At 37.5% G+C, this 13,263-nt stretch overlaps 1 protein-coding gene across 1 annotated transcript in view; it reads left to right on the top strand.

The window, feature by feature from the left end:
- Positions 1 to 13,263, top strand: part of Sumo1 (small ubiquitin like modifier 1) — a 37,131-nt gene that overhangs the window by 22,116 nt on the left and 1,752 nt on the right. Inside the window, exons 3-5 of the mRNA XM_031368982.1 lie at positions 7,215 to 7,292; positions 9,288 to 9,359; positions 13,196 to 13,258. Of these exons, the coding sequence (XP_031224842.1) occupies positions 7,215 to 7,292; positions 9,288 to 9,359; positions 13,196 to 13,258 (213 nt within the window). The remainder of the gene's footprint in view (positions 1 to 7,214; positions 7,293 to 9,287; positions 9,360 to 13,195; positions 13,259 to 13,263) is intronic.

Raw genomic sequence — 13,263 nt, 5'->3', positions numbered from 1 at the left:
CTTATCAGAACCATCCCCTACAGAGCCATCTCTCCAGCCATCTATAATGTGATCTGATGCCCTCTTCTGGTATGCAGGTGTACATGCAGATAGAGCACTCATATATAAAATACATCACAGTCACAGACCATTCAGGTTGTACATAAAAACAACACAACAGTTGTTAGTCTTTCAAAGGTACTAATTGTCTTACCTTTAAAATGATTAACTGACAAACCTGTGTGGGTAATTACAAAAAAATTATAGGCACTAGAACAGCCAGAACAAGAGCAGCTAAATGCTCAAATTATTGAATCAACCAGTCCTTGGAATTACCTGTTTTTTTTTTTTTTTTTTGTCATTAAAAAGAAATTTGGAAAATGGACAATGTTAACAGATTTAAGAGCTAAATAAGATGATTCAGCCAATGGGCTCTTTTCAGCCTGGAATTTCCTTTCCCTTTTTATTACCTAAGGTATAGTTTATAATATTGATTGATTTTTAAAAACTACTTATTTTTTTTACTATGTCTTTATAAGAATAGGATAAAAAATATTTGCGCTTTTTTTTTTTTTGTTGTTGTTGTTGTTTTATTTTTTTCGAGACAGAGTTTCTCTGTGTAGCCCTGGCTGTCTTGGAACTCACTCTGTAGACCAGGCTGGCCTCAAACTCAGAAATCCATCTGCCTCTGCCTCCCAAGTGCTGGGATTAAAGGCATGTGTCATTGCTTTTATTGGCAAATACTTATGATAATGATCAACTTGTTAAAAGTTCTTCCACAAGGAATGTTAAATAGTCCAACAATGAAATTATAAGGAAATGTCCTACTGGTTCTGTGTATAACCAAACCTTATTATCTGCAGGGAGTAACGAAAAGATACCCAAAGAAATGAAATTTGGCAAATGGATGTGTTTCATTTGGTAAACTTTGGAAAATTAAAATATGTACACCATACCATTGACACATATTTATGATTTCAGTGGGCAACTGCTTTAAGTTCTGGAAAGGCTGATTCTGTAATTATACATTTGTTAGAAGTTATGGCTGTTATGGGGATACCTGTACAAATTACGACTAACAATGCTTCAGCATATGTCTCTAGTAAAATTAAAGTTTTTTGCATATTACAACAGGATATACCACACAATCCTACAGGACAAGTAGTTACAGAAAAATCTAATCTTGGGGCTGGAGAAATGGCTCATAGATTAAGAGCACTGACTGTTCTTCTGAAGGTCCTGAGTTCAAATCCCAGCAACCACATGGTGGCTCACAACCACATGTAGTGATTTCTGACGCCCTCTTCTGGAATGTCTGATGACAGCTACAATGTACTTACTTATAATAAATAAATACAACTTTAAAAAAAGGAAAAGAAAAATCTAATCTCACTTTAAAGAATATGCTTAATAAACAGAAAGGGGTAATAAAGACCTGCAGCGGTAGATTACACAGTGCTGTATTAAGTTATTTTTAAAATGTCAATGAGAAAGGAACAACAGCTGTGGAGAGACATTGAAAAGTAGAAGAAACTGCCTATATATTTTAAAGACAAGTTGACCTCAGAAGGAAACCTGGATATGTGTTAGGTTGTGGAAGAGGCTTTGTCTTTGTTTTCACAGGAGAAGAAAAGCTGTGGATACCATCAGGACTGAAAAAGATTAGATTCGATTAGAATCAGACAGCTTGTTCATTCAGTCCAAACTAACTTAAAAAAGACTAACAAACACATTTGATCAGGCATGAAAACATAAAAATAAAAAATAATATTTTTGACTGATAATTTACCAAAGACACAGTTGTCTTACTGGCATGAAATGCTTTTGAGTTTTCTTCTTAAATAAAATGGATATTTTTGTTGTTTGGTATTAAAAACACAGTTAAGAGATTTAAAATGTTTTAAGAAATTCAAAGGATTACTAGAGTTCTAACTTGTTTTCTAAATCTCTAGGAGTTGGACTGATTTGGAGTTAAGATAAAATACTGGGGAGGGCAATGGTAACCTGGGCTTTTAATCCCATCTGAGACAGGCAGATCTCTATAAGTTAGTTGTTTTCTAAATTCTTGAGTTAATCCACCACCTAGGGACAAAACCCAGATACAGCTCCTAATTGGTATGATGGCGCACTAGAGAAATCACATACCATAAAAACCTCTACAGGGTTACTAAAAAGGCGCTAATTTCCAATGGGGACAGGAATAAAGAGCAGGCTCATCTTCATGCATTGCAACCCTGACCAATATTGAACTAGATGGGACTTTTCATAAAGCAAAAAGGAGCCTACCAGCATTTGCCTGTTAGCTTCTATTGCAAACACTTTCCATATATAGAGAATACTCTTTCTAAGAAAAACAAATCTGGACATTTTATAAGGCCTGGAGAACCTTATACTCAGTCATTGCCAACCACCCTATGGTCATACAATCAGCCCTTCACAAGCCTAGCCGTGAAAGGAAAGATATAACAGTGGAACTGGTACCTATGTGAATTCCTGCATGACCAGGATGTGGTAGCAAAGGGGTCTGTGCCTTCCCATACTAAGGAAGTACCTTAGTTACTTAATCTGCTTGCCCACTCCGCCCGAGAGAGGCACCTATTGAAGTGTGGGGACCGAGGGAAAGGTCACAACGTTTGGCTAATGCGTGGTTTGCTGATGATTTATCAACCACTGATGGAATAGAAACAAATGGAAGGTGACAGTCTATAGACCAGGGGATGGAACGCCAATACTGAGGAAGGAACCACAAAATCAGTGTCTTATAGCCCCTATTGGCTGTGAGACAAACAACCAGGAAAGCAAAAGGGAAATCTCTGTTTTCTCCAATTCATGGTATGTGTGCAATGATATAGGTCATCAAAATGTAAAACAACCAACTGGCAGATTAATGGCAAAGATACCTGGTCATAGGAGGCATGAATGAAAATGACAAAATCTAGCAAAACTTAGCAAAGACATCAAATTTTATATAGCTCATACAGGCAAGACAGACAAAATGGCCCAAAAATAATGAAATAGTGGACAAATTAGCATCATGTTTAATTAAGACTAGAATATTAAAATTTGCCAGGGAATAAATTCAGAATAAATCAGCAAGAATGATAGATTATACATATAAGGCAAAAACTTGGAAGTTTACCCCTAATACTGAAAACTAAGAGGTAATGGAAAACCAAATTAAATGAGGCCAACACTATGAGAATAACTATTACAAGGAATCCATAGCCAGGTGATGATGATTCACACCTCTCAGAATTTGGGAGGCACACACCCTTGGGAAGTAGAGACAGCCACATAAGAATTACAGTGATGGGGCCAGAGCGAGTAGAGCCAGCAGAAGTCCTGAGATCAACAGCAGCCACACACATGATGGCTCACATAAAATAAATAAATCTTTAACCCAAAAAAAAAAAAAAAAAGAATTACAGTGATGTAAGCAAAAGGCAGGTTGAAATTCAAAACGAATGTCTTTTGTGATCTAAAAATAAATACATTTTAATGTTGAATATATAACAATTTTTCTGATGCCAAAAACATTTTTCTTTAGGAAAGATATAACTTACCAAAAATGGAACCCCTTAGAATTAGGGTTGGGGCAAGGTTTTATGTTTATCTTTCCATGAGAATAAAAGCATCCAACTAGGGATCTGGAGACCACTGGACAAGTGAAACAACTGAAGAAAAAGGGCAGATCATTAAGAGAATGTGTCTCAAGTAAAAGAGTGAATTGGCTACATGGTATTGCCCCACCTCCAGCTCACTGATCTAAAACCCTGGCTCTGAGTCCTGGACTAGAGTTCGCACCTGTATTTCTTCTGCCTTTGGGTTGACTGGTGTGTTCTACCTAGCCAGGATTGCCACTAAGCTGACAAATACCACTCAAAGCTCACCTTCCCACTACAAACTTTTTAGGACATTCAAAATGCTGAGTTCATATGAGACTGACATGAACCCCCCACCTCCCTCGTTTTTTCAAGACAGGATTTCTCGGTATAGCCCCGGCTGTCCTAGAACTGTAGACCAGGCTGGCCTTGAACTCAGAAATCCATCTCCCAAGTGCTGCACCACCACTGCCTGGCTGATATGAACATTTTACAGAACTTTGAACTATAAAATTCTTAATCCTATTACTGCCAAATACAACCAACCTGGACATTGTAGAAAGCTTGGCAGAAATAGCTTTATTATTGTAGATAGTTTTACTCCTCAGACTTAAGACCTTTATTTAGATAAAAGGGGGAAAATGTTGCAGGATATTTGATCACACCTTGAACTCCGAGATTGTTATTTACTGGAAAGACCTATTTTTAGTTGTGGTGTGGCTCAGCCTTAGGACACACTTTTAATTCAGTAACTTTCTGCTTGAATATTGTAAACAGTATTAAATAGAGTCAAACATTGGCTATGAGATGAGCAAGTAACCAGTTGATAGGAAGTTAACATAGAATTTTTAAGGAAAAAAAAAGAATGGATAGGGAGATGCACAGGGAGTAGTAGGGAGGGACATTCAGTTTGAAAAGGTTTTGTTTGAGACATCATGAGAAGGGGATTGCTGATGGGACATCAGCTGTGTTCTTTCTCTGTGTCTTGAGTCTGAGCCAGCAGGCTTTTCCCCTCAGCACCTGGCTCCTGAGTCTTTAGTGGTAAAATCAATGACTGAGATTTTGTTAAAAACAAAACAAAAAAAACCCCCAAACCAAAACAAACCAGGCAGGTGCTGTATCCCACTTTTTTAAAAAAAAAAAAAAGAAAAAATTGTGTATGTGTGTGTGTCTGCATTTGAGTGCAGGTGTGCAGTGAGGCCAGAGGTATCAGATCCCTAGAGTTGGAATCACAGGTAGTTGTGAGGTGTCAGGCATCATAGTGCCTGACAATCTTAGGTACTGTGCAAGGTATGTGCTCTTAACCAGTGAGCTGTTTCTCTACCCCATCCATTTTAGGGTGAGTCTTCCTTAGACCTTTCTGGAAACAACTTCTCAACTGCAATCCAAGGTGTTTCTTCTGCATGATTCCAGAATGCACTGCCCTCTGAGTACATTTATACTTTTTCTTTGGAAAATGTGTATTTATAGCTGTTATTTTAACCTATTTTAAAAGTTGGATTTGTACTTTTAAGTTACTTATATATGCTAGATAGTAAATCTTTTCTAGATATGTGATTAGCAAATACTTCCTCTTAGCCTTGGTTATGTTTTCAGTTTTTTTGCCTGAGTTTACTGGCTGCACTTGGGAGGCAGAGGCAGGCAGATCTCTGAGTTTCAGACCAGCTTGGTCTACAGAGTGGCTTCCAGGACACTGAAGGCTAAACAGAAACCTTCTTTTGAAAAACAAAACAAAAAAGAAACTTGTCTAATCCAGGGTTGCAAAGATTTATACCTGTGATTTCTTCTAAGAGTTTTATAGTTTAGTTCTTAGGTTTATATCTTTTATTATTATTTTTGTATGAGTGTTTTCCTAGGCCATTAGTTACAAACACCATGTTTTCTGAGCCTTCTAGGCCAGGCCTGTAATTCCAGCCCCTTGAGGTTAAATTAGAAGAATCTCAGTTTCAAGGCCTGCCTAGGATGAAGTCTCAACATGGCTGCCTAGAGAAGACCGGAATGAGGATGACACCAAGTCATTCTAACACGGAAAGGGGAACTCTTATGGGGCTCCAATGTTTCACAAAAAAATTATAGGCAAACAAATAAATCTGAGAGTGGGAGAAATAGTCTTTTCCAGGGAAGAACTCCCCTCCCCTCAGCTGGTTATCCAATACCTAGTGGTCAGTCCTAAAATCATACAAATACAAGTAGCATTATTGAGCAGATTCTATTTATATGTTTAGGACTACATGTGTGTATATGTGTATAGCAGTGGTTAAAGAAAAGTGAGAGGCCATAAAATTTGAGAGTAAGAAAAGGTGTACGGTTGGATGGAAGAAAGAGAAAAATGATGAAATTACAAAAATAAAGTGACTAGGAATATAAGTTCAGGGGTGGAATAGTTACCTAGCATATAAGTCTGGCTTCAACTACCAGTATCACACAGGCTCCTTTTTATATTAGACCATCTTGGCAGAGAGATAGCTAAAATAAACTATAAGTATGAGTTTATTTTTTATTCCATTAATCTATATTCTTTTTTTTTTCTTTTTCTTTTTTTAGACAGACTCTCTCTGTGTAACTTTGGCTACCCTAGAATTTTTTGTACACCAGGCTGACCTGAACTCAGAGATTGGATTGCCTTTGCCTCCTAGTGCTGGGTTTAAAGGCATGCACCACCATGTCTAGCTTGGAATTATATTGTATTAGGCATGCTATAAATACTTTTTTAATCTTTTTATGAAATTATAATCATGAATATATTAAATATGCTAACATAAATTTGTGAAGTGGTGTATATTTAATTGATCTTGAAATTCTATGATAATGCAAATGCTAGTTTGTTTGTTTTTCTGATTATTTGCTTGGCAATCTGGATAGAAGAAAAGTATCTGTAGTTAAACAACTTGTTTTAGCTGGGCGGTGGTGGAACACGCCTTTAATCCCAGCACTTGAGAGGCAGAGGCAGGCGGATTTCTGAGTTCAAGGCCAGCCTGGTTTACAGAGTGAGTTCCAGGACAGCCAGGGCTATACAGAGAAACCCTGTCTCGAAAAACCAATAACCAAACCAAACCAAAAACAAAAACAGCTTGTTTCAATAGAAAGTATGCTAGGGCTTGAATCTAAGGCAAGTATTCCACTTTGCAGCTTTAGCTCCAAACCTTCAGTTTGAATTACTAAAGTTTTTATTCATGTTAGAGAAACCAGCTTCAATGAGTCACTTCATGGTAGAAAAACCATTTCCTATGTTATTTTAAAGTTTATATTTTTCTTCTAGGTTTGACCACCTTCAGGGACACTTTAGTTGGTATGAATGGGAGAGTATATTTTAATTTGGTTGCTTATGAGGGTTTGTGATGATTTATTTTTATTTTTACAGTATTTTGATGGATACGCTGTCATGAAGGAATGCATTCTTTGATACACAATTTTATATTAATAACTTCAATACCAAAACATCTATTTTACCAATTTTTTTAATGGGTTGCTAAAAAGTTACTTGGAATTTGATTAGATTGCTATACTGAAACTAGTTAGGAATGCTAAAAAGGATATTTTGGTGGAAAACTTTAATTGGCAAGGTATAATGAAATAACTTGGTTCAAGTTAACTAAGTAGTGTAGACAAATAATGTTTCCTTTATCTCCTTAGGACAGCAGTGAGATACATTTCAAAGTGAAAATGACAACACATCTCAAGAAACTCAAAGAATCATACTGTCAAAGACAGGTTTGTATATTGTGACAATAAATACAGTGCTTTGCCAAAGGACGTTCTGTTTTCACCATTAGGAACTTAAGGAAAATGCCTAGTGTTTTCTTTTCCTCTTGTGACCCATTTCAGAATTTGAATTAATAGAACATAGAAATAATTTAAAAGTAACTCATTTTTACTGACTGCTCAGATGACTATTTTGTCTGGATGTTTTGCATGTGGTATATAACAGCGAAGCAAGCCTTAGGTGATTACAGTGGAATTTCCCTGTTCTTATAACCATGAGTTTTAGGCCACAATTCAAATTTAAATCTATAATTAATATGTTTTCTTGGGGCTGGAAATATGGCTCAACACTTAAGAGCACTAACTGCTCTTCCAAGGGACCTGGGTTGAATTCCCAACACCCACTTAGTGGCTCACAACCATCTGCAAATCCAGTTTTAGAGGATCTGACGGCCTCCTGTGGGCACTGCACATACATGGTACACAGACATACAGGCAGGGAAAACACATAAAAATAAAAAAACAAGTATTCTTTATACATAATATAGATTGCAGCTAATTATATATCATGTTTTCAAACATATTTCAAGATAATTTCTAGGAATTAATTCCTTTAAAATTTTGTTTAGTTGTCTACATCCACACATTTTATACTCATAAATAATTAATAAAAATTGGGTAAAATGTTCCAGATCATCATCAGCTACATAAAATATTCCAGGACAGCCAGGGCTACATACACAAATGTGTGTGTTTATACACACACATATATATATATACATATATATATATGTATGTATATGAATAAAATTGGATGTGAGAATGTAATTTATGCTGGGTGTGGTGAGATATGCCTGTAATCTCAACACTGGTCAAGAAGGTCAAGGTTATCTTCTACTATATAAGAAATTTGAGGCTGGCCTGAGTTGTATGAAAGCTTGTCTCATAAAACTAAAAGCAGGTGAGAAAAACAATACATAGAGATAGCCAAGATTGAATTGTTCATTTGTTTTGAGACAGAGTCTCTCTGCATAGCCCTAGCTGTCCTGGAACTCACTATGTAGACCAAGCTAGCCTGGAACTCAAGAGATCCTTCTGCCTTTGCCTCCTGGGTGCTGGGTGTCACCACACTTGGTATATTTTAATTTCTTTGTAGTTTGTTTCAGTTACAGTGTTTAAACACCCACAGATAAAAGTTTTAGTTTTTTTTTTTTTTTGTGGTGGTTAATTAAATTTTACTTATGATGTTTTGCCTGCATGTATGTCTGTGCATTATGTCCATAGTGCCCTCAGATGCTGGAAGTAGGCATTGGATTCCCTCAGGACTGGATTAAGATAGCTGCCATGTGAGTGCTGGGAATTGAACCTGAGTCCTCTGAAAGAACAGCCAATCCTCTTAACCACCGAGCTATTTCTCTAGCCCATAAATAGGTCATTCTTGATTCATACTTCTTTGGTACTTTCTTTTAAAGAGTCACCTCCCCTTTAGCTATCATATTAAAATGGTTAAAAATATAAACATCTTTTATAGCATTTAGACTTAACCTGGTGTGTGTATACACACACATTACTGTGCCTTACCTAGCTTTCTTTTTTGCATTACCAAATTCTTTGAATGTAATGTTTAAGAACAGTTTTGCTTGTATAGTTAGAAGCTAGAAAGCATATCCAGATCCTTATTTTCTTTTATGCTAGCTCAGACTGAATGGGGAAAATGAACACAGTAGTGGTTGAGAGAAATAGGCTTGTCAGTCATTTTGAGCTGAAATTCTTAGCTAGCTCCTCTTATCTTCAGGCCTCAAGTTCCCTAGTTGTAAAATGAAGATGAGGAGATAACCTTCAGAGTCTTTGCAAAGAACATCATGACCATACATAAAGTAGTACTTGGTACATGAGGCTTGATAAGCCTTTTGTATTTTATGCTGTTTCTTTTTCTTTTATGGTTTTATTATAGTTACTAATAACCTAAGATTTTTATACACACTTTCTTTTTCCTTCTTTTAGGGAGTTCCAATGAATTCACTCAGGTTTCTCTTTGAAGGTCAGAGAATTGCTGATAATCATACTCCGAAAGAAGTAAGTATGAAAAAGTGTGAGGGCTGGAGAGATGGCTTAGCAGTTAAGAGCGCTGACTGCTCGTCCAGAGTTCCTGAGTTCAATTCCCAGCAACCACACGGTGGCTCACAACCATCTGTAATGGAGTCTGATGTACTCTGGTGTATGTCTGAAGACAGCTACAGTGTAATCATGTACATAAAAATAAAATTAAAAAAAAAAGTTTGAAATAAGAATTTGGATAAAATGGGTCAGGATGTAGCTCAGTGGTAGAGCATGTGCTTATTAGTATGTGTACAGAGTTTGATCCCTATCACCAAAAAATAGGTTAAAAATTACAGGTTTTAGAATTTATATTTAAATAATTTATTAATGTGTATGGGCATCTGAATGCACACATGGGGTCCATAAGGGTCATGATGCATATGTGGGAGCCATTTCTCTACTGTGGGCATCCTGAGGGTGGGTTCAGCGCCCATTTCAACAGCTTGGAGACAAAAACATTTTCTCTTGGGGTTCAGAGATTGCAAGTACTTTTTGCTCTTACAGAGGACCTAGTTTCCAGGATCCACATGATGAATGGTTCATAACTATCTCTAACACCAGTTTTAAGGGATCTGATACCCTCTTCTGACTTACTTGGCCACCAGGCACAAACATGATACGTATACATAAATGCAGGTAAAACACCCATACATACACACAGGGGTGGTTGAGGTGTTCTCTGTGTAGTGTAGCCCGCCTTTCTAGAACTCACTCTGTAGACCAGGCTGGCGTTGTACTGAGAGATTCACCTGCTACTCCTTCCTGAGTTCTGGGATTAAAGGCATGTGCCACCACTGCCATGTTGTTTGTTTGTTTGTTTTTGTTTTGGAGATAGGGTCTCTAGAGCCCTGGGTTGCCTTAAACTCACAGAGATCCGCCTGCCTCTGCCTCCCAAGTGCCTACCCCCAACCCCTACCCCTGCCTTCCATTAAGAGTAATGTTAACTTTGTTGACACAGTTAAATAATGATTGCCAGATTCTTTGTTGTAAAGGTACTGTATTGAGGTTCTCTAGAGGAACAGAATTGTTAAGAAATATATATGTAAAGGAGATTATTATAGTGTTTTACAGGCTGTGGTCTGGCTATTCCAACAATGGCTGTCTACCAGTGGAAGGTCCAAGAATCCAGTAATTGTTCAGTCCATGGGGCTGGATGTCTCAGCTTGTATTCTGAAGAAGTGGGCTCTAATGCCAGTAAAGGAATGAACTTGCCAGGGAGCATGGGCACGCAGGCAAAGAGCAAAAGTTTCAAGTCAAATGAGACTGTCAGGAGGAATGACAGAGCAGCAGGGGTAGAGAGGAAGGAAGTTGGGGTGAACATTGTTCAAGTATATGATATGCAACCATGACAATATGTAATGAATATATGCCAATAAAATGACATGTACGTACATTAAAAAAAGAGCAGCAATTTTCTCCTTTTGTGTCTTTTATATAAGGTGCCACCATAAGGTATGGCACATATTAAAGGTAGATCTTTCTATCTACAGAGATTCAGAATAAGCTAAGCTGGGCATAGTGCAGATGTAGGCAGATCTGAGTTGGAGGTCAGGGTAGGTCTATATAGCAAGTTCAGGACAGTTTGGATTACATAGAGAAATGCTGTCTCAAAAAAAAAAAACAAAAACAAAAACAAAAAAACCAAGGGTCTGAAGAGATGGCTCAACAGTTAAGAGCACTGGCTGCTCTTCCTGAGGACCCAGGTTCTATTCCAGTCACCCACATGGAGGCTTACAGTCTTTAGTTCCAAGGGATACAACACTCTCTTCTGGCCTCTGAGGGTGCTACATGCACATGATGCACAGATGTACATATAAGCAAAACATATGTACACATAAAAGACAAAAAGGAAAAAAGTTAAAAAAAAAATAAAAGATCCATATTAAAGACTTAAAACTACAATTTCAGAAGACTAAAATCTCTCACAGGTGTGGCTGGCTGATTGAGTTTTAGTGAATTCCAGGTGTCAAGTTGACAAACAAAAATAGCCACCGCAGTTACCATTTGAATTAACCAATGACCTGGAAAGATTTCCTGAAAATATGTGGCTGTCTAGATGGTGGTGGTACTCAATTTTAATCCCAGTACTATGGAGGCAAAGGCTGGCTAATCTCTTTGAGTTGGAGGCCAGCCTGGTCTACAGAATGAGTTCCAGGACAGCCAGGGTTACACAGAATATGTGTGGCTATCCTTTAGATATTGGCCATTTTAAGTCCCTTCAACTTGGTACCTGTCTTGTTCTTGAATTTTCTTCACATTTTAAAATTTTATTTTGAAATATTTTTTAGTTTACAGAGAAGTTAAAGGACAGGATTAAAAAAAAAAAAACTCTGTTCTTTACCTTAATCTCCTAGTGTGTGTTGGTGTGCCTGTGTTCCCCTCGCTTCTTCCCAGACCACTTGGGATTAAGCATTAATAACTTCATGTTTTATGTTTTAGTTTCCCCTTTCCCTTCATTTTATAAAACTGGAACTATTTTTTTTTTTTTTTTTTTTTTTTTTTTTTTTGGTTTTCCGAGACAGAGTTTTCTCTGTGTAGCCCTGGCTGTCCTGGAACTCACTCTGTAGACCAGGCTGGCAGAAATCTGCCTGCCTCTACCTCCCAAGTGCTGGGACTAAAGGTGTGCGCCACCACCGCCCGGCTCAAAACTGGAACTATTAAACAAGAACAGATAACTACAAAATTCTTCTGTGTTAGAAGATCACTATTAAAACACAAATTAGGAGCTGGACACATGCCTTTAATTTCAGCACTCCAGAGGCAGGTGAATCTCTCTGTAAATTTGAGGCTACAGAATGAATTCTAGAAAAGCAAGGGTTACATAGAGAAACAACAAAAACAAACCACAAATTAGATGCCTAAATAAACCACTTAGGAATGATCCTCAGGGCAGCATTTATCCAACTAAAATCCTTTTTTTTTTTTTTTAAATTAAATGAGAGTATTAGTTACATCTAAAAATGTGTTTTAGAAAGTAGGCCATACTGTGATTTTGCTACTATAATAAACTGTAATAAGACAACAACAACAAAAAGAAAATAGGCCATTGAACTATTAAACTTAAATTCCCCTTTTCCCTCCCTCTCCAGTCTCTTTTCTCCTAATCCTTTTCCTCCCCTATTTCCCCTCTTTCCTCCCCCTTTCCCCTCTCCCCCTTTCGCCTTCTCTTTTTTCTCCCTCCCTCTTTCTCCTTCCCTTTTCTTCCCTCCCATCCTTCCCTTTCCTCTCTCCTCCTTTCCCTTCCCTTCCCCTCTCTTCTCCTCTCCTCTCCCTGCCCTCCTTTCCTCCCCTATTTCTTTCCCTTCTAGTCTGTGCTAGAACAATCTCTTGGGTTTGTACATGCTGTGCAAATCCTATTTTTTGTTTGCTTGGATTTGTTTGTTGTTGTTGCTCTTAAGTTTTTTGAGACAGGGTCTCACTATGTATCCTGGGATGTTTTGGAACTCATAATGTAGACAGGCTGCCTCAAACTCAAAGAAATCTATTTGCCTGCCTCTGGCTTTTGAGCACTGGGATTAAGCTACACACCACCATGCCTATCTTCAGTTTTTTTTTTTTTTTTTTTTTGGAGACAATCTCATGTAGCCAAGGCTGGTTTGGAACTAACTGAAGATGGCCTTGAATTCCTTACACTCTTACTTAATTGCCTAGGTGTTAGCATCACAGAACAACCCTTTTCAATTTTAGAGGCTTATTAATTATAGATGACATATCTTTCTTCTTGTACCTTAAAATAGTGGCCACTTAATTGCAGCCAATATAAAAATAATGCTTTTGTAGTCTAGTATTAACATATTTTCCTTTTCTTCCAGCTGGGAATGGAGGAAGAAGATGTGATTGAAGTTTATCAGGAACAAACGGGGGGTCACTCGACGGTTTA

The sequence above is a fragment of the Mastomys coucha genome, unplaced genomic scaffold (genome assembly GCF_008632895.1).
Source record: "Mastomys coucha isolate ucsf_1 unplaced genomic scaffold, UCSF_Mcou_1 pScaffold14, whole genome shotgun sequence".
Lineage (NCBI taxonomy): Eukaryota > Metazoa > Chordata > Mammalia > Rodentia > Muridae > Mastomys > Mastomys coucha.
Note: the sequence above shows the minus strand (reverse complement) of the source record. Positions and strands in the feature narration are given on the sequence as shown.